The 22,108-nt window shown below is 50.3% G+C and overlaps 1 protein-coding gene across 1 annotated transcript in view; it reads right to left on the bottom strand.

Annotated features, from left to right (window-relative positions):
- The window catches only part of LOC139278064 (protein tyrosine phosphatase domain-containing protein 1), a 41,016-nt gene extending 23,593 nt beyond the window's left edge, over positions 1–17,423 (bottom strand). Inside the window, exons 1-4 of the mRNA XM_070896726.1 lie at positions 17,245–17,423; positions 15,734–15,814; positions 9,462–9,580; positions 6,423–6,560 (exon numbers count right to left, since the gene is read on the bottom strand). Of these exons, the coding sequence (XP_070752827.1) occupies positions 6,423–6,560; positions 9,462–9,580; positions 15,734–15,814; positions 17,245–17,423 (517 nt within the window). The remainder of the gene's footprint in view (positions 1–6,422; positions 6,561–9,461; positions 9,581–15,733; positions 15,815–17,244) is intronic.
- Between the last annotated feature and the right edge of the window lie 4,685 nt (positions 17,424–22,108).

Here is a 22,108-nt window from a genome sequence, read left to right as displayed (position 1 = left end):
AATGGACAATGCGGCCAGTAATGGGGCCATCAACACCTGTTAATGGTGCACTTAAGGACAGTTACAGAGACAGTCAGAGACGATCGACTGGTAATGGACCTTTTGTTTCTAACAACGGGGCCTGCAGCTCATGCTGGAGGTGTGGAGGCAAACACCCAGCCAGAGCTTGCAGATATCAGCAATATACCCGCAGAATCTGCAACGTCAGTGGTCACTTGGAGTGTATGAGCAGGAAGCCAATGTAAGCCCTATGAGGCCAAATGAATACTGGGGGAAATCGCTGGAAGCTGAAGTTCAGCGAGTTCATGTGGAGCACATATACAGTTCATATACCAGGACGCCACCGATAATGATGATAGTGCTCCTCAATGGCATCCCAGTATTAATGGAGCTAGACACGGGGTTGGCCAGTCCCTGATGAGTATCGAATAGTTCGAAAGATTGTGGGCGTCCAAGGCCAGGAGGCCAAAATTATTGCCGATTGACGCACAGCTACGGACATATACAAAGGAGATCATTCCGGTGCTAGGCAGCGCCACAGTAGTCGTGACCCACAAAGATTCAGAGAACAGATTGCCACTCTGGATTGTCCCGGGGGAGGGTCCCGCACTACTGGGGAGGAGTTGGCTTGCTGTCATGAACTGGAAATGGGGCGATGTCAATGCAATTTCTTCTGTGGAGCGAGTATCATACTCACGGGTCCTGGACAAATTTGACTCATTATTTCAACTCGGCATCGGCACTTTCATGGGGGCCAAGGTAGTGATTCACATAAACCCGGACGCCAGGTCAGTACACCACAAGGCCAGAGCGGTGCCGTACGTGATGCGGGAAAAGATAGAAGGCAAATTGGACCGCCTGCTGAGGGAAGGCATCATCTCGCCAGTCGAATTCAGTGACTGGGCGAGCCCGATTGTGCCGGTGCTCAAGGCGGATGGGTCGGTCAGGATATGTGGCGATTACAAGGCCACCATTAATCGGGTGTCATTCCAAGAAGCTGACCACCATCATGACACACAAGGGGTTGTTTGAGTACAACAGATGTCCATTCGGGATTCGTTTGGCCGCCGCGATCTTTCAGCGAAATATGGAAAGTCTCCTCAAGTCGATTCCAAGGACGGTGGTTTTTCAAGACGACATCCTCATCATGGGTCGCGATACTGAAGAACACCTCCACAACCTGGAGGAAGTGCTACACAGACTGGACCAGGTAGAGCTGCGACTGAAAAAGGCGAAGTGTGTCTTCTTAGCTCCAGACGTAGAATTCCTGGGGAGGAGGGTAGCAGCAGACGGGATCAGACCGACTGCGTCCAAAATGGAAGCAATCCAGAGAGCACCCAGACCCCATAACACGACGGAGCTGCGTTCGTTCCTGGGGCTCCTGAACTATTTTGGTAACTTTCTTCCCAAATTGAGCACGCTGTTAGAGCCGCTACACGTGCTCCTATGCAAGGGTTGCGATTGGGGGTCTGGGGGGACAGCCAGGAAAGGGCTTTTGATAGAGCATGTAACTTGTTATGCTCCAACAAACTGTTAACATTATATGACCCGTGTAAGAAACTTGTTTTAATGTGCGATGCGTCGTCCTATGGTGTCGGGTGTGTGTTGCAGCATGTGAATGCCAATGGTCAGTTACAGCCGGTAGCTTATGCTTCCAGAAGTCTGTCCCAAGCAGAAAGGAGCTATGGGATGGTAGAAAAGGAAGCGCTAGCATGTGTATATGCAGTAAAGAAAATGCACCAGTACCTGTTTGGCAGGAAATTTGAGCTGGAGACAGATCACAAACCCCTAACGTCCCTTTTGGTCGACAACAAAGCCATAAATGCGAATGCATCGGCCCACATACAGAGATGGGCACTTACGTTAGCCGCCTATGACTACACAAATCGGCACTGAAAACTGCGCCGATGCACTCAGCAGGCTCCCACTAGCCACCACTGAGGGGGCAACTGAGCATGATGCTGAGATGGTCATGGCTGTTGAAGCTTTCGAAAGCGAAGGCTCACCTGTGACAGCCCGTCAGATTAAAGTCTGGACAAATAAAGACTCGCTACTCCCTTTAGTTAAGAAATGTGTCCTAAATGGGGACTGGGCAGCCACGTACGGGGCATGCCCTGAGGAATTTAAACCGTTTCATAGGTGCAAGGATGAACTCTCGATTCAGGCCGATTGCCTACTGTGTGGAAACTGAGTAGTCATGCCCCAGAGGGGGAGAGAGGTGTTTATCAGAGAACTTCACAATGAGCACCCGGGCATTGTCATGATGAAGGCAATTGCCAGGTCACATGTTTGGTGGCCAGGGATAGATGCATAACTGGAACTTTGTGTTCGCAGGTGCAACACGTGTGCTCAGCTGGGCAACACATCCAGGGAAGCCCACTTAGCCCCTGGTCCTGACCCGCCAAGCCATGGTCACGCATCCATGTGGACTACGCAGGTCCTTTCATGGGAAAAATGTTTTTGGTTGGAGTAGACGCCTACTTCAAATGGATTGAGTGTGCCATTTTAAATTCAAGCACATCCTCTGCCACGGTAGAAAGTCTACGGGCAATGCTCACCGCCCATGGTCTGCCGAATGTCTTGGTCAGCGACAATGGCCCATGCTTCACAAGCACTGAATTCCAGGACTTCATGGCAGGCAATGGAATCAACCATGTCAGAACGGCACCGTTCAAGCCGGCCTCAAACGGCCAGGCGGAACGAGCAGTGCAGATAATCAAACAGGAGATGCTCAGAATCCAAGGGGGTTCCCTACAAAGCCGCTTATCATGCCTCCTGTTGGCCAATAGATCCCAACCACACTCGCTCACAGGGGTTCAACCCGCAGAGCTGCTAATGAAAAGGACGCTCAAAACCAGGTTATCCCTTTTACACCCCACCATGAAAGAAATTGTTGAGAGCAGGCGTCAGTCACAATGTGACTACCATGACAGGAATGCGAGGGCGCGATGTATTGATGTCAATGACCGTGTTTTTGTCCTTAATTAAGCTGCAGGGCCCAAATGGCTTGCAGGCACTGTGATTGCCAAAGAGGGGAATAGGGTTTTGGTAGTTAAACTTACCAATGGACAAATCTGCCACAAACACGTGGATCAAACTAAAAGGAGGTTCAGCAACCCCATAGAAGAAGCAGAGGAAGAACACGACGTAGAGTTTACTCCACCACAGGTGACCGAACACCGGAACCAAGTGGAGGAGAGCCCCATCTCTGTGGGCAGTCCGGACAGGCCTGAGGCACCGCAAACAGCAGACACTCAGGCCAGCACCCCACAACCGGAGCCCAACTCAGGCGCTCTACAAGGAAGCATAAACCACCAGAGAGACTTAACCTGTGATCCCAATAAGACTTTGGGGGGAGGTGATGTCATGTATTCAACTATTATTGTAACCCATGTATAAGCTGACCTAAGTTGTACACCTTGAGAACATTGACCACAAGGGGCAAACTTGTGGGAGACACTCCTAACCTGGACTTTCAGGTATAAAAGGGGAAGCTCCACCCACCTTCATCACTTGAGGTCTTGGTAATAAAGGTAACTGGTCACAGAGTGACCTTCCCTAAATTATGGGCCTCGTGTGCATTTATAATGTATAGTAAGGACATATCATGAACCTTCTCCGAACTGCTTCCAAAGCAAGTATATCCTTTCATAAATATGAAAATATAGCACCTTTGACGTAGTAAAACTTCCCAAGATGCTTCACAGGAGCGAGTATCAAACAAAAATTGACACTGAGCCACATAAGGAGATTTTAGGCCAGGTGAGTCAAAGAGGTAAGTTTTAAGGTGCAACTTAAAGGAGGAGAGAGGTAGAGAGGCGGAGAGATTTAGGGAGGGAATTCTAGAACTTAGAGCCAAGGCAGCTGAAGGCACGGCTGCCAATGGTGAAGCGATGCAAATTGGGGATGAAGAACGGAACCCTTTGCACATCTTTAAACCCAGTGAGTTCTTGCCTCTTCGCTTTACTGATGCTGAATGACCCAAAGTACTTCCGGAAATTTCCTTCTCTTAGTTCTGTCTCGTGCTGAGTTAAGTACAGCTGTGTGTTCACGGGAAAAGTCAAGGGTCAGTTGTCAACTATTGGGTTGAAACGGCTCCAAACTCATGCATATAAACTACATCTCCTGCACTATCCATCTATCCAATCAGTTGCTTCTTCAAAGGACCTATTTGTTAAACACTAACTTGCCTTTGCTGGCTGTCCTTGTATTTCTAAATGCTCAATAATGTTATCTTGAATTTAGATGTAATGGCGATTCTATTTGAAACCTCAGTAAGACCACAGTTGGAGTACGGTGTGCAGTTTGGGGGTCCACGCTATAATTGGGATGTTGAAACAATAGAGAGGGTACAGCACAGATTCAACAGCTTGCTGTCTGGAATGAGAAAATACAAATACAAAGAATGACTTGAAGAACTGGGACTGTTTTTATAGAACAGCGAGTACGGGGTGATTTGCTAGAGGTATTTAAATTTCTGAAGGGTTGTGGTGGGGTAGATGGAAACAGACTGTTTTCAGTGATTGAGGGCTCCACAATGAGGAGACGTAGATATGACATTAATTGTAGGACATTTAGGACAGAGAGCAGGAGAATTCTTTTTACAGAGGGTGTGAATGTACCAGTAGAAATAGTTATTGAAGCAGAGACCATGTCAATATTTCTGAACAGGTTAGAATCATAGAAGCTTAGAAACTTACTGCATAGAATGAGGCCATTCAACCCGTCATGTCTGTGCTTAGTTCCACAACCCCACTTTTTGTTCATAACCCTGTAAGCTCCTCATCCTCGTGTACCTGGCCAACTCCCTTTTAAAACTGTTCATGGAATCAGCATCCTTTTCAAGTGGAGCGTTCCAGATCCCAACAACTCTCTGAGTGGAAACATCTCTTCTCATTGCCCCTCTAGATATTTTGCCAATGATTGTTAAATCTGTGATCTCTGGTTATTGACCCACTCACCAGAGGGAATCGTTTATCTCCCTCTGCTCTATCAAACATCTCAACGTCTTGAAAAACTCTATTAGGTCACCTCTTAACCTTCTCTGTTCCAAGGAGAACAGTCTTAACTATTCCAACCTTTCCTCATAACTGAAGTAAGTTAGACAGGTGTTTGCAGGAAATGGGAACAGGTGGGCACCTGGGATTAGGATACTGCTCGTGTTGAGGATAAACACCCACACGGACTGGTTGGGCCGAATGGCCTGGTGCCGTGTTGTAATTTCTATGTAGTTCTATGAATCATGGATTCTGAAGATTTTGCATACAACTAACATTAGACTAACTGGCTATAGACACCCAGTTTATCCTTGTCTCTCTTCTTGAAAAATTGTGACCAGAGCCCGTGCTGCCTCTTCACTGATTTCCTTCACCAGCCGGTAGTGCAGCCGTCAGGACTCAGTGAGGGGTCCACTGCGAGTTCTGCTGATTGTTTCAGAATCAATTCAGGCTACACATGTTAAAAATATACAAACAGAAACTTGGCACTAAGTATTTGTACCGAAACAGCACTGATCGGAATATACACACTGAAATTCAATCAGCTTTCACTTTCAGTGCCCATCAAGATAAAATCGGCTAATCTGTTGCTCCTGGTTACATGGAACGAGTGAGTCTGTAATTATTTTTGATAACACACCGCAGATAACCAACCGGTTTGCTCGATTAGTTACTTGCATTTCTAAACCACCTTTCACAACCTCAGCACTTTACAGCCAATTTAGTAGCTTTTTTGGAGTGTAGTCATTGTTGTAATGTGGGAAACGCAGCAGCCAATTTGCGCACAGCAAGCTCCCGCAAACAGCAATGTGATAAAGACCAGATCATCTGTTTTGTTCAGTGATTTTTGTTAAGGGATAAACATTGACCAGGACACCTGGGAGAACTCCCCTGCTTTTCTTCGAATAGGATCTTTTACCTGAGTTGGCGGTCGGGGCCTCGGTTTACCGTCTCATCCGAAAGACAGCACCTTCATCAGTGCAGCACTCCCCCGGCACTGCACTGGAGTATCAGCCTAGATTTTGTGCTCAAGACTCTGGATTGAGACTTGAATGCACGACCTTCTGACTCAGAGGCAAGAAAGTTACCCACTGAGCCACGGCTGACAAGAGAGGAATAAAACAAGTTTTCCCAGTGTGTGTATGTAGGAACAGGAGGAGGCCATTCAGCCCCTCGAGAATGTTCCACTGTACAATTGTATCGTGGCTGATCTGTACCCTAATTCCATCAACCCACTTTTGCTCCATATCCCGCTCTACTCTTTCCCAACAAAAATCTGTCGACCTCAGTCTAGAAAGTTCCATTGACCCCCAGCATCCATGGTCTTTTGACACGAGATCCCTCTCTATCACTCCCTTTCAGGAGCTTATCCACCTGCTGTGTGTCTCCAGCGACGTTATTAGAGGAATGGTTCTCTTGACAGACCTGTTCTCCCGAGTCCCGCGTGACAATGCACGGCCACCTTCCCCTCCTGTACGGCGAACGATGTGACCTTCACTGCGTCCAGCACACGAACCAGCGAGGAGACGCCGAAATCCGCCATTCCAAAGTTAAAGAAGTAAACTGCAAATGAGAAAAGAGGGTGGGAATTATAAGAGGGCCAGTGGGCCAGGAAAGGAAGTTCCTCCCTATAACAACCTGGGAGAAGTCCCGCTCCGATTGCAATCATTTTGAGTATCCTTGTTGCAGTCAGTCTACGATGAGGTGTGTGTCTGTAGCACAGTGACACTGCACCCTCTACAACAATGACTATACTCCAAAAGTACTTAATTGTCTGTAAAGTGCTTTGCGATGTCCTGAAATTGTGAAAGGCGCTATATAAAAGAAAGTCATTTGTCTTTATACACACACTTATAGATACACACACTAACTCACCCAGGCACCAGCCTAAAACACACACACACACACACACTAAATCACTGTTCTCTGTTAACCTATTCACACTCACACACACTTTCACTTTTATATACACACACTTTCACACTCACATACACACTTCCACGCCCTCAAACAACATAATAAAAAAATGGATTAACTGATCATTTATCTCATTGCTGCTTGTGGGATCTTGCTGTGCACTACGTTTACATACGTAATGCCAAAGTAATTTATCTGATGACACACTTTTAGACGTTTCTGCCAGATTTGATAAGATTCCAACTGGGGCCTGTCTTTCTCTCATTCACTTTCTATCTCTCTGTCTCTCTCTGACTTGCTTTCTCTTTATTCCTTTTTCTCTCTCTTACTTTCTCTCTCTCCTTTCCTTTCTTGCTAATTCAAAAACTGAATGCTGCAGCCCATAATTAGACAGCCTGTAGGCCTGACAGGATCCACGTGCAGAGACAATAAAGGAGCACATTCGGAGTAATTTAACCTGGGAGGACTCGAGTCCGTTAAACCATTGAATCGATGCGCTATTCTATACACCCAATAAAAAATAATTATTATAATAATCATTTGCAAATCATGAGCTTCACAGTCCTGGTTATCAGTGTCAGCAACAGGCCCCTGACACCAGCCCGACCTCAGTCCCCATCTCCAAAACATTCGGGGAAGTGATAACTAGCTTTGTGTATTCAATCCCTCAGACGAGGACACTTATTGCTGAGCCAAGTGTAAATAGAAACGGAGATCTTTAATTACAGGCAGGGAGATTACACAGTGTCAGCCTGTAACTGGAGCATGCAGGACCTGTTTGCTGTGTAAATGTGAGGAGAGAGCAGAGATGCGGCACAGGGGAATCATGCATCTTTTTGTGTTCCAGTATTCCATCAAACACTCCCAGGGCAGGTACTGCACAGGTTAGATAGAGAGTAAAACTCCGTCTACACTATCCCATCAAACACTCCCAGGGCAGGTACTGCACGGGTTAGATAGAGAGTAAAGCTCCCTCTACACTGTCCCATCAAACGCTCCCAGGGCAAGTACAGCATGGGTTGGATACAGAGTAAAGCTCCCTCTACATTGTCCCATCAAACACTCCCAGGGTAGTTACAGCACAGGTTATTTGCCTGGACATTCAATGACGCCATGCCATTTTATAAAGGCTCCAACATGGCGGGCAGCGTGCATTCATTCTGAGCTAGAGGTGCACTGCAGCTATATTGGGATAGGCATCAAAAGAGGCATTTGGGCCCCCTACCTCAAATATGCGAATAAGGAGCCGGAGGTCTGTTTGATGCCTCCTTTCCCTCATTGGGCTGACTGCATTCAAGAAAACTTGGTCAACACGCAGCCTAACAGGCGGGCCTGAAAGGGACTGGCACCAAATCGGTCAGTGTTCAATATTGGGGGAGCCCCGGGCCTACTTGTTCTAGCACAGGGATCATTCTGTGAGCACAGTTCCTGCTGGTCTGCCGATGCCATTGAGCCTTAGACCTACCCTTCCCACCACTAGACCAGTATAACACATCCCCATTAAACCACAACAGCTAAACTGAAGCTCCTGCAAGTGAGATTGAAAATTTAGTTCCGATTATAAAGGAAGGACTTGCATTTATATAGTGCCTTTCACATCCTCAAGACGTGTCAAAGAGCTTCACAGTCAATGAATTATTGTTGAACTGCAGTCACTATTATAATGTACGGAAACAGCATCCAATTAGTGTACAACAGTGAGATGAATGACCAGTTAATTTGTTTCAGTGATGTTGGTTGAGAGATGAATGATGGCCAGGATACTGGGGAGAACTTAAAAAACAATACTGCCATGGGATCTTTTATATCCACCTGAGAGGACAGAAAGGGCCTTGGTTTAACCGTCTCATCTGAAAGATGGCATCTCCCAGTGCAGCACTCCCTCGGCACTGCACTGAAGTGTCAGCCTAGATTATGAACTCAAGTCAAACCCACCAGCTCCTGACTCAGAGGTGAGAGCGCTACCAACTGAGCCAAACTTACACTTAATCGTGGATTTTTTTGTGCCAGGGATCAAGCCCACAAGAAGTGGATTGAGGCAGACCAAACTCATTTCACATCCGATCCTCAGAAGCAAATCTCTTTCAATGATTAAAGTGAATCTGACATTTCCAGCGTTAAATACACACCGAAATAACATTAAAGGGGACAAATATTTCTGCCAGACATGTAACAGGACAATATCATTTGCATGCAGTGGCAGGTTGCCATGGTTACAGCCTCTCCACAAAGTTAAACCCACAGGCCAGTTGTCTGGGACACGATAGTTCCCAAGGTTCGGAGACTCTGCCGTAGCGGCTGTCTCACTCGATGGGAGCAGGGGTCGGAGATTCGAGGGGGAGGGGTCAATTCGTGGTGCCCTTGGGTCATCAGCAAACCAGGAGTGACACACCTCGGCTTCAGTGGTCCATGTACACGGTTTCAGGGCTAATCTTCCAGGAGATAAATGATAAACATCATCCTTATCGTTGTCCACATCTGGGAGTTATTAATAATATTTAATTTTTTCAGGGTTAAAGGGCGGTCAGCCTGTATGATAAGACTTACTATCATTCTCCATGAAGGTCTCTGGTAAATATGAAAACCCACTCTTTAACTCCAAGGGATCTCCACAATGACCATGCTCGCCAGGTACCTGCAGGTTTATCACGGACTTGATGTTTAAGCTGTGGGGAAAAAAGGAAACAGCATTGGTTCTTACGGGCTATGTCCAACTGGAATCACACTTGTATCAAAGGACTAGCAGTCAGCGGGGTGGGGGGAGGAGCTATAATTGGCCTCAGTGCCCTTTAGAATACGGAGGAGAAAACTCAACAACAACTGGCGAACTGCGAGCGTCTGTCACGGACCCAGAGACTGCGATGCCAGCTGAGGTCACTAGGAGAGTCCGGGGGTCGGGGGTGGGGGGTGCAATCTGTGGTGAGCCAATCAGGAGATGGCTGCATTTATTTGCATCATAAGTGGTTTGGACCAGATTTCTGATTGGTCCCCTTGGAGGGAAAGACACACCCAACACTTTGTCTGGAATGTGAAATTTGATCCTGTTTGCTGGAAGTCTCTGCAATGTGTAATTTGATCCAATCATTGTCACAAGTAGGCTGCTCCAGTGAAACTGTTCCAGTGCAGCCATGACAGTGGCACCTAGCTAATATTGTGGAGGGTCACCTAGAAAACCAAGATAACTCTCACTCTGCCACATACAGCCTGCTCTGTCGACCTCCTTCCAATCACCAGTTGAGTAATGTAACTTAAAATGCTGGAAAGGCTCAGCAAGTCAGGCATCTGTGGAGAGAGAAGCAGACTTAACGTTTCAGGTTGATGGCCTTTCAACAGAACGTGAAATGTTAATACTGCTTCACTTTCCGTAAATGTTGCCTGATTTGCCGAGTGAAATCCACACCAGAGATTATTTTACATAATTTGAGTTGCAAGGTTGGTTTAGTGAGGCACATTTCATTCAACGAGAACAGGTGAGGGTGATGTAATTGCAAGTGACAGCACTAGCAGAACTGTAGATTTTTAGTATGCGCTGAGAATGACATCATCAAGTGGCCTGGCTCCTGCGCAGGATGACATCACGGGTCAAACGAAAACAGGAAGTACCTGTCACTCCGTCAAACTAAATACTCTGGGTGAGAGCTGCGATGACTGATGGGACATTGTGCGAGGGTCACGGATTGTTTAACAGGTTTATTGGGTACGAACTGAATAGTGACAGTGTCATGACTTCCGGATTTTGTCCAGTCAAATAATATCACTTGCCCCACATGCACTGGGCATTCCGAGAAATCAAATCACTGCCGTTCATGGTTAAGACCATATTCCAAATCTAGGGGTAAGGATGAGAGAACATTGTGCAGATATAAAGGGGGTGGGGGTGAGGCTGGAAGAACATGATCCACGTCTAAGAGAGAGGGAGAACGTGATCTGTCTTCCCATCTCGATCACGTTCTCACTCTCATTGCCCTTCGCTTTAGACCTGGATCACATTCTTCCCACTGGTCCTCCGTGCCCTCCCCCTGCCAACTTCCTGACCTCCCCCCAAGTTCCTGACCTTCTCTCCCCTCGAGCTCCCCTCCAATCCCCTCTCCCCTCCCCACTCCGATCCCCTCTCCCCTCCCCGCTCCGATCCCCTCTCCTCTCCCCGCTCCGATCCCCTCTCCCCTCCCCACTCTGAACCCCTCTCTTCTCCCTGCTCTGATCCCCTCTCTTCTCCCCGCTCTGATCCCCTCTCCCCTCCCCACTCCGATCCCCTCTCCCCTCCCCACTCTGAACCCCTCTCTTCTCCCCGCTCTGATCCCCTCTCCCCTCCCCACTCCGATCCCCTCTCCCCTCCCCGCTCCGATCCCCTTTCCTCTCCCCGCTCCGATCCCCTCTCCCCTCCCCGCTCTGATCCCCTCCCCACTCTGAACCCCTCTCTTCTCCCCGCTCCGATCCCCTCTCCCCTCTCCGCTCTGATCCCCTCTCCCCTCCCCGCTCTGATCCCCGCTCCAATCCCCTCTCCCCTCCCCGCTCCGATCCCCTCTCCCTTCCCCACTCTGAACCCCTCTCTTCTCCCCGCTCTGATCCCCTCTCCCCTCCCCACTCCGATCCCCTCTCCCCTCCCCGCTCCGATCCCCTCTCCCCTCCCCGCTCCGATCCCCTTTCCTCTCCCCGCTCCGATCCCCTCTCCCCTCCCCGCTCCGATCCCCTCTCCCCTCCCCGCTCTGATCCCCTCTCCCCTCCCCGCTCTGATCCCCTCTTCCCTCCCCACTCCGATCCCCTCTCCCCTCCCCGCTCTGATCCCCTCTCCCCTCCCCGCTCTGATCCCCTCTCCCCTCCCTGCTCCAATCCCCTCTCCCCTCCCCGCTCTGATCCCCTCTCCCCTCCCCGCTCTGACCCTCTCTTCCCACCCCGCTCCGATCCCCTCTCCTCTCCACACTCCAATCCCCTCCTCTCTCTGCTCTGATCCCCTCTCCCCTCCCCACTCTGATCCCCTCTCCTTTCCACACTCCAATCCCCTCTCCTCTCTCTGCTCCAATCCCCTCTTCCCTCCCCGCTCCGATCCCCTCTCCTCTCCCCACTCCGATCCCCTCTCCTCTCTCTGCTCCGATCCCCTCTCCCCTCCCCGCTCCGATCCCCTCTCCCCTCCCCGCTCTGATCCCCTCTCCCCTCCCCGCTCTGATCCCCTCTTCCCTCCCCACTCCGATCCCCTCTCCCCTCCCCGGTCTGAACCCCTCTCTTCTCCCCGCTCTGATCCCCTCTTCCCTCCCCACTCCGATCCCCTCTCCCCTCCCCGCTCTGATCCCCTCTCCCCTCTGATCCCCTCTTCCCTCCCCACTCCGATCCCCTCTCCCCTCCCCACTCTGAACCCCTCTCTTCTCCTCGCTCTGATCCCCTCTCCCCTCCCCGGTCTGAACCCCTCTCTTCTCCCCGCTCTGATCCCCTCTTCCTTCCCCACTCCGATCCCCTCTCCCCTCCCCGCTCTGATCCCCTCTCCCCTCCCCGCTCTGATCCCCTCTTCCCTCCCCACTCCGATCCCCTCTCCCCTCCCCACTCTGAACCCCTCTCTTCTCCCCGCTCTGATCCCCTCTCCCCTCCCCGCTCTGATCCCCTCTTCCCTCCCCGCTCCGATCCCCTCTCCCCTCCCCGCTCCGATCCCCTCTCCTCTCCACACTCCAATCCCCTCTCCTCTCTCTGCTCCGATCCCCTCTTCCCTCCCTGCTCTGATCCCCTCTCCCCTCCCCGCTCTGATCCCCTCTCCTTTCCACACTCCAATCTCCTCTCCTCTCTCTGCTCCGATCCCCTCTTCCCTCCCTGCTCTGATCCCCTCTCCCCTCCCCGCTCCGATCCCCTCTCCTCTCCACACTCCAATCTCCTCTCCTCTCTCTGCTCCGATCCCCTCTCCCCTCCCCGCTCCGATCCCCTCTCCCCTCCCCGCTCTGATCCCCTCTCTCCTTCCCGCTCCGATCCCCTCTCCCCACCCCGTTCCGATACCCTCTTCCCTCCCCGCTCTGATCCCCTCTCTTCTCCCCACTCTGATCCCCTCTTCTCCCCGCTCTGATCCCCTCTTCTCTCTCTGCTCCAATCCCCTCTCCTCTCCCCACTCTGATCCCCTCTCCCCTCCCCGCTCCGATCCCCTCTCCTCTCTCTGCTCCGATCCCCTCTCCCCTCCCTGTTCTGATCCCCTCTCCTCTCTCTGCTTTGATTTCCTAACCTTCTGATGAAATGTGGTTGAGGCTGCAGCTCTGCGGCTGGGCGCGAGCACGGTTGGAATGTCCGGTGCTCACGTGTAGCCGCAATGTCGGGTACACATGATTAGTTGGATCCATTAGACTCTCTCCTGCTCCTTTAACCCCATTCCTACCAAACTGCTGACCACCAACTTCATTTCTTAGCCCCCAAGGCAAGGGACCCCATGCTAATTCTCTGATTAACCCCGTGCTGACTCTCTCTGATTCATCGTAGGCAGTCCCTTGGAATCGAGGAAGACTTGCTTCCACTCTTGAAGTGAGTTGTTTGGTGGCTGAACAGTCCAATATGAGAGCCACAGACTCTGTCACAGGTGGGACAGATAGTCATTGAGGGAAGGGGTGGGTGGGACTGGTTTGCCGCACGCTCTTTCCGCTGCCTGCGCTTGATTTCTGCATGCTCTCGACGTTGAGACTCAATGTGCTCAGCGCCCTCTCCGATGCACATCCTCCACTTAGGGCGGTCTTGGGCCAGGGACTCCCAGATGTCAGTGGAGATGTTGCACTTTATCAGGGAGACTTGGAGGGTCCATGTCTCTGAGCCATACAGGAGGGCAGGTATTACTACAGCCCTGTAGACCATGAGCTTGGTGGCAGTTTTGAGCACCTGGTCTTCAAACATTCTTTTCCTCAGGCGACCGAAGGCTGCACTGGCGCACTGGAGGCGGTGTTGGATCTCGTCGTCGATGCCTGCTCTTGTTGATAGGAAGCTCCCGAGATATGAGAAGTGGTCCACGGTGTCCAGGGCCGTGGATCTTGATGACTGGGGGGCAGTGCTGTGCGGCGAGGACAGGTTGGTGGAGGACCTTTGTCTTACGGATGTTTAGCGTAAGGACCATGCTTTCGTACGCCTCAGTAAATATGCCGACTATGTCCTGGAGTTCAGCCTCTGTATGTGCGCAGACGCAGGCGTCGTCCGCATACTGTAGCTCGACGACAGAGGTTTTGGATCTGGCCTGGAGATGGCGCAGGTTGAACAGGTTCCCACTGGTTCTGTAATTTAGTATAACTCCAGCAGGGAGCTTGTTGACTGTGAGGTGGAGCATGGCGGCGAGAAAGATTGAGAAGAGGCTTGGGGCAATGACACAGCCCTGTTTGACCCCGGTCCGGATGTGGATTGGGTCTGTGATGGATCCGTTGGTAAGGATCACGGCCTGCATGTCGTCATGGAGCAGGCATAGGATGGTGACAAACTTTTGGGGCATCCGAAACTAAGGAGGACACGCCATAGACCCTCGCGGTTGACAGTGCCAAAGGTCTTTGTAAGGTCAAAGAAGTCCATGTATAAGGGCTGGCGCTGTTCCCTGCATTTTTCCTGTAGCTGTCATGCTGCAAAAATCTCTGATTAACCCCGTGCTAGCTCTCTGATTAACCCCGTGCTGGCTCTCTGATTAACCCCGTGCTGACTCTCTGATTAACCCTGCGCTGACTCCCTGATTAACCCCGTGCTGACTCCCTCTCATTAACCCCGTGCTGACTCCCTCTCATTAGCCCCGTGCTGACTCTCTCTGATTAACCCCGTGCTGACTCCCTGATTAACCCCGCGCTGACTCCCTGATTAACCCCGTACTGACTCCCTCTGATTAACCCCGTGCTGACTCTCTGATTAATCCCGTGCTGAATCGCCGATTAACCCCTTGCTGACTCTCTGATTAACCCCGTGCTGACTCTCTCTGATTAACCCCGTGCTGAATCTCTGATTAACCCCGTGCTGATTCTCTGATTAACCCCGTGCTGACTCTCTGATTAACCCCGTGCTGATTCTCTGATTAACCCCGTGCTGAATCTCTCTGATTAACCCCGTGCTGACTCCCTGATTAACCCCGCGCTGACTCCCTGATTAACCCCGTACTGACTCCCTCTGATTAACCCCGTGCTGAATCTCTGATTAACCCCGTGCTGATTCTCTGATTAACCCCGTGCTGACTCTCTGATTAACCCCGTGCTGATTCTCCGATTAACCCCGTGCTGAATCTCTGATTAACCCCTTGCTGATTCTCTCTGATTAATCCCGTGCTGACTCTCTCTGATTAACCCCGCGCTGACTCTCTGATTAACCCCGTGCTGACTCTCTGATTAACCCCGTGCTGACTCTCTGATTAACCCCGCGCTGACTCTCTGATTAACCCCGTGCTGACTCTCTCTGATTAACCCCGTGCTGACTCTCTGATTAACCCCGCGCTGACTCTCTGATTAACCCCGTGCTGACTCTCTGATTAACCCCGTGCTGATTCTCTCTGATTAATCCCGTGCTGATTCTCTCTGATTAACCCCATGCTGACTCTCTCTGATTAACTCTGCGCTGACAGTCTCCGATTAGCTTGCTTTGGGCAACTCGCAGCGATAATCCTGGGAGAGGGTTCCCTTTTGACTGCGGTAAGACTACTTTAATCAGTTAGAGGTGCCTGGGAGATGTGAACGGAAATCGCCTAGTTTGCTGCTAATACCATGTAACCAGGGGTTACCAGTGGATTACACAGTGCATTCTATTAACTCTGAAGATTCTGTGTTTCAGTAAGTCCATGATTAACAGGCAGCTGTGCTCGCGGGTCAGTCTGATACCATGTTGTCCCCACTGTCAGCACCTACCTTTTGAACTGCTCGATGATGTTGAACTTCTTAATGAGCTCCGTAGATGGTCTTGCCATGGCCAAGATGTCATCAGTAACCCTAGAGAGAGAGAGGGAGAGAGGGAGAGAGACATATCAACCCCATCTTTCTTTTCTTATTATTCATCCTCAGGATGTGGGCATCGCTGGAAAGGCCAGCATTTATTGCCCATCCAGAAGTCCCCTTGAGAAGATGGTGGTGGGCCACCTTCTTGAACCGCTACAGTCCGTGTGGTGAAGGTGCTTCCACAGTACTGTTAGGGAGGGAGTTCCAGATTTTGATCCAGCAACGATGAAGGAATGGCGATATATGTCCAAGTCGGGATGGATGTGTGACTTGGAGGTGGTGATGTTCCCATGGGCTTGCTACCCTTGTCTTTTTAGGTGGTAGAGGACTTGGGTTTGGGAGGTGCTGTCGAAGAAGCCTTGGTGAGTTGCTGCATTGCATCTGTAGATAGTACCCACTGCAATATAAACTAAATGGTACAATTTTAAAGGGGTTGCAAGAACAGAGAGATCTGGGGGGGGTGTATGTACACAAATGTTTGAAGGTGGCAGGACAAGTTGAGAAGGCTGTTACGGGTTCCTGGGCTTTATAAATGGTGGAATAGAGCACAAAACAAAGGAAGTTATGCTAAACCTTTGTAAAACACTGTTTAGGCCTCAGCTGGAGAATTGTGGCCAATTCTGGGCACCACGCTTTAGGAAGGATGTCAAGGCTTTGGAGAAGGTGCAGATGAGATTTACTAGAATGGTTCCTGGGATGAGGGACTTCGGTTATGTGGAGAGATGGGAGAAGCTGGGATTATTCTCCTTAGAGCAGTGAATGTAAATGGGAGATTTGTTAAAGGTGTACAAAATCATAAATGGTTTTGATAGAGTAAATAAGGAGAAACTATTTCCACTGGCAGGAGGGTCGGAAACCAGAGGACACGCATTTAAGGTAATTGGCAAAAGAACCAGAGGCGACATGAGGAAAATAATTTATTCAGCGAGTTGTCATGATCTGGAACGCACTGCCTGAAAGGGCGGTGGAAGCAGATTCAAAAGTAACTTTCAAAAAGGAATTGGATAAACACTTGAAAGGAACAATTTGCTATGGAGAAAGAGCAGGGGAGCGGGACTATTTAGATAGCTCTTTCACAGGCACAATGAGCCGAATGGCCTCCTTCTGTGTTGTATCCTTCTATGATTCTATGAACACTCTGATGAAGGACCTATACCTGGAATGTTAACAATTCCTGCTCTCCCCAGATGCTGACTGACCTGCTGACTGTTTCCAGCACTTTCTCTTCATGTTTCAGCACTTGTAGTTTTTTTGCTCTATAAAAAAATTCTTTCTCGACCCCCATTTACACTCAGCGCCTTTTTCTGGGTAGCATATACCTAAACTTGGTTCCCCTTCTCCACCTGACTTCACTTCTTACTCCCAGCCCCCTTGCTATTTGACTTCCAACCCCTGTGGATAAGTGCCCCTGTTGACTGACCTACCATGCTGAGAACAAGCCCCGGATCGCTTGCTGCTGCAGGGTCCAACCATCGGGCCCCTCATAGCGACATTCCTTCCCTCCGCACATCAACGAGCAGATGAGATGGGGCGACACCGCCTTGATGAGATTCTCTCGAGCCTGGGAATAGGAGGGGACTGGGATGGGGATTTGTAGGTTCATGCCAGGATGAGGGAGGGAGGGTTGGAACAGTTCTGAACCAGAATGAGCAGGTTAATGAGGAAGTTCAGAACCAAAGAGATACACAGAGATGGCAGAGGGGACACAGGGAATGGCTGGCATAGTTAGACACCACGAGGTTTGTGATCTACTATTAACCAATGGGGATGGGGGGAGAGGGAGAGCGATGGGGGGAGAGAGGGGGGATGGGGGAGAGGGGAGGGATAGGGGGGAGAGGGGAGGGATAGGGGAGAGGGGAGGGATAGGGGGAGAGGGGATGGATGGGGGGAGAGGGGAGGGATGGGGGAGAGGGGAGGGATAGGGGGGAGAGGGGAGGGATAGGGGGAGAGGGGAGGGATAGGGGGAGAGGGGAGGGATAGGGGGTGAGGGGAGGGATAGGGGGAGAGGGGAGGGATAGGGGGAGAAGGGAGTGATAGGGGGGAGAGGGGAGGGATAGGGGGAGAGGGGAGGATAGGGGAGAGGGGGGTGGGGGATGGGGGAGAGGGGGGAAGGATAGGGGGAGAGGGGCAGAGAGAAGGGAGAGGGGAGGGATAGGGGAGAGGGGAGGGATAGGGGGAGAGGGGAGTGATGGGGGGGAGAGGGGAGGGATAGGGGGAGAGGAGAGGGATAGGGAGAGAGGGGATAGGGGTAGGGGGGGATAGGGGGAGAGGAGGGAAGGATAGGGGAGAGGGGCAGGGAGAGGGGAGGGATAGGGGAGAGGGGCAGGGAGAGGGGAGAGGGGAGTGGTGGGGGAGAGGGACAGGGAGAGGGGAGAGGGGGAGAGGGGAGGGATAGGGGGAGAGGGGCAGGGAGAGGGGGGATGGGAGAAGAGGGGAAGGATAGGGGGAGAGGGGAAGGAAGAGGGGAGATGGGAGAGGGGAGGGATAGGGGGAGAGGGGAGGGATAGGGGAGGGATAGGGGGAGAGGGGAGGGATGGGGGAGAGGGGGGTATAGGGGGAAGAAGGGAAGGATATGGGGAGAGGGGCATGGAGAGGGGAGAGGGGGAGAGGGGGAGAGGGGGAGAGGGGAGGTGAGAGGGAGGGATAAGCACAGAAGAGGAACAAAAGTTTAGGTTCACATTTTAAACTGTTAAAAATATATTTATTCCCCGTGTAAATACCCTCAAAAAGAGAAAGGTTAACTGTCACATATTGAAGTACAGGTGGGTCTCTTGCACTCTCCTGCTTTTTGAGCTAATAGAAGGTGCTCATTTCCAGCCTCGGGCAGTATCTTGGCCCTACTCATCGATATAATTCTGAATCGTAAACTCAGCGACTGATTTTATATAACATCTGCTTGATTATTAGCAGATAACAGGGTAGTTGGTTCTTGCAAGACACCCAATGGTCAGGTGGCAAGATCCATTCTATCAAGAAACCCACTGGTCAGGTGGGAACTGACAGGTAATTTGCTACACATGCCAATTCCTATTGATACCTGAGGGCTCTGGTGAATGCCGTGTTCAGTCTGAGCACAGTACTTTGGGCAACACCGAGAAGGATGACAGGCACTTCATTCTTTCTGCACTTTCTTCAAAGTCCCAATGAAGCTTAGGTTTGTGGCTGTTAAGATGTGTCCAAGCAGTAGTCCTTCATGGTTCAGAACCCTTAGGCTTGGAGGTGAAAGGCTTCATCTATCCCAAGTGCAAAATCCGTGGCTGGGCACTCTTCTTCTTCTTTCATATGGTAGTAGCAAAGCAAATCAAATGTCAATATCTAAGTCGGATATCCAGGCCAAAGGTGTACCAGCGTGGATATTTTGTAGGCTGCCTACGAATTTCCTCTGAGGGCAGTGCTCCATGATGTGCCACAGTTGCAAGATGGGGCTGCTTTAATCTTCCACCTATGGAGAAGGTGGCAGCATCTACCATGACCGGTTCTGAGGTGGTTGATGGCTGTCCACTGTTTGTGAGGAAGGTTTGATCCTTCAGGTTGTATTGTATCTAAGAAATCCATTCCGTACGTTGCAGTTCTTCCAAGCATTTCACCATCAGTCATCAAGGCTGAGGGAAGATCGCTGAAGGGCTTTGGCGATGGTCCAAAATGGCCACCTAGATTTGAGCCGGGCCAGTGATGGGTTGTTTAAATCGGCCTGGATTAGCATGCCTTTGCTGGTGTATTGGTTGTATTCTCGGGAGACTGCATATTCGTGGTGGGTGTGCTGGTATGATGTTTGCAAGCATGGGCAGCTAATATGTTGGTTTCGATAAAAGCGTACCAGTGATAAGTCTCACAGTAGAATTCAACTGGGCATCAATGGATTTGACATGCGGACTTGATAGCCATGCCGGAGAGCAGTACTCCGCTGAAGAGCACACCAGGACGAGTGCTGCCGTACGGAGGGTTTGAGCGTCTGCTCCCCATGTGGATCCGGCGAGTTTCTGGATCAAGTTGAGCCTACTCTTTAGTTTCTTCCAAAGATTCTGGAGATGTTGTCTACATGACAGGGTGATCAAGCATGACTCCTAAATAGGAAGGGGTTTTTGACATGGTTTACCTTTGCACTGCAAAAGGACACTTTCAAAGCTTGGTTTGCTTGATGGATGTTGAGGTGGAATGTCGAGGTGATGGTCTTTTGCGGGTTTGGCCGGAGTTGCCATCGGTAGATGTAAAAAGGCTTGCACTTATATGTAGGCCTCCATCCTCTGTAAATCATTGATTAGGGTCTCTTCGGTGATGGATATATTTGTGCTTTGCGTGGCCAAGGCAACGTCATCAGCATATAGAAACTTGTGGGATTCTGGCCGGGCAGTGAGGTGAATGTGTTTGGTGCCCACAATGTTGGAAAGAAAGTCTTGCATTTCTATAGTGCCTTTCATGACCCTCGGACATCCCAAAGTATTTTACAGCCAATGAAGTACTTTTGGAGTGTAGCCACTGCTGTAATGTAGGAAACGCAGCAGCCAATTAGCGCACAAGAAGGTCCCACAAGCAGCGATGTGATAATGACCAGATAATTGTTTTGTGATGTTGATTGAGGGATAAATATTGTCCAAGACACTGGGGATAACTCCCCTGCTCTTCTTCGAAATAGCGCCATGAGAGCAGATGGGGCCTGGCCAATATTTAGCCCTCAACGAACATCATTAAAAACAAATTATCCGGTCACTTATTTCATTGCTGTTTGTGGGAGCTTGCTATGCGCAAGTTGTCTGCTGTGTTTCCTACATTACAACAGTGACTACACTTCAAAAAAGTACTTAATTGTCTGTAAAGCGCTTTGGGATGTCCTGAGGTTGTGAAAGGCACTATATAAATACAAGTCTTTCTTTGTTTCTTTCTCCAGCAACACTCAGGGTCTGGGCTGACCCCATGAACATTGGTCCACTGGGGGAGATACGGGAGCACGGCTAACACCCATGGAACTGTATCCCAGCAAGTGACAGCACCTTCAATGAGGGAAGGAGAGGAGAAAGATTGGGAGGGGGTAAAAACAAGGGCCCAAATGTATCACCAGTAATGAATGCCAATGTGTAGCCCGAAAGCTGCTCGATCCACAAAGTGCAAGGAGAGATACTAAATGATTTTCCAGCACCAGACAGCAGGACCAACCCCCTGTACAAGCTGACCATGTAAAGAATAGTTATATTATTTGGTGTGACACCCAATGGCAGAAGGAACACAAGACACAAGAAGCCCTGACTGAGAGGGTTGATTTATGGCAGGATGGCAAATTGGGAATCCGGGTGAGAGTGACTGCGCTTGACATCAAAGGCAGCATTTGACCAAGGGTGGCATCAAGGAGCCCTAGCAAAATTGAAGTCAATGGGAATCAGGGGGAAAAGTCTCCACTGGCTGGAGTCATAGCTAGCACAAAGGAAGATGGTTGTGGTGGTTGGAAGTCAATCATCACAGCCCCAGCACATCGCTGTTGGAATTCCTCAGGGCAGTGTCCTAGGCCCAATCATTTTCAGCTGCTTCATTCATGACCTTCCCTCCATCATAAGGACAGAAGTGGGGATGTTCGCTGATGATTGCACAGTGTTCAGTGTCATTCGCAACTCCTCAGATAATAAAGCAGTCCGTGTCCACATGCAGCAAGACTTGGACAACATTCAGACTTGGGCTGATAAATGGCAAGTAACATTTGTGCCACATAAGTGCCAGGCAATAACTATCTCCAACAAGCGAGAGTCTAACCACCGCCCCATGACATCACCTAATCCCCCACCATCAACATCCTGCGGGTCACCATTGACCAGAAACTTAACTAGACCAGCCACATAAATACTGGGGCAACAAGAACAGGTCAGAGGCTGGGTATTCTGCGGCGAGTGACTCACCTCCTGACTCCCCAAAGTCTTTCCACCATCTACAAGACACAAGTCAGGAGTGTGATGGAATACTCTCCACTTGCCTGGATAACACTCAAGAGGCTCAACAAAGATTGATTGGCACCCCAACCACCACCTTAAACATTCACTCTCTCCACCACCGGCGCACCGTGGCTGCAGTGTGCACCGTCTATAAGATGCACTGCAGCAATTCGCCAAGGCTTCTTCGGCAGCACCTCCCAAACCTGCGACCTTTACCACCTGGAAGGACAAGGGCAGCAGGCACATGGGAACACCATTACCTGCAAATTCCCCTCCAAGTTACACACCATCCTGACTTGGAAGTACATCACCATTCCATCATCGTTGCTGTGTCAAAATCCTGGAAATCCCTCCATTACAGCACTGTGAGAGT

The sequence above is a fragment of the Pristiophorus japonicus genome, chromosome 13 (assembly GCF_044704955.1).
Source record: "Pristiophorus japonicus isolate sPriJap1 chromosome 13, sPriJap1.hap1, whole genome shotgun sequence".
In the NCBI taxonomy this organism is placed as follows: Eukaryota; Metazoa; Chordata; class Chondrichthyes; family Pristiophoridae; genus Pristiophorus; species Pristiophorus japonicus.
The sequence above is the reverse complement of the archived record's forward strand: the minus strand, read 5'-3'. Positions and strand labels throughout refer to the sequence as shown.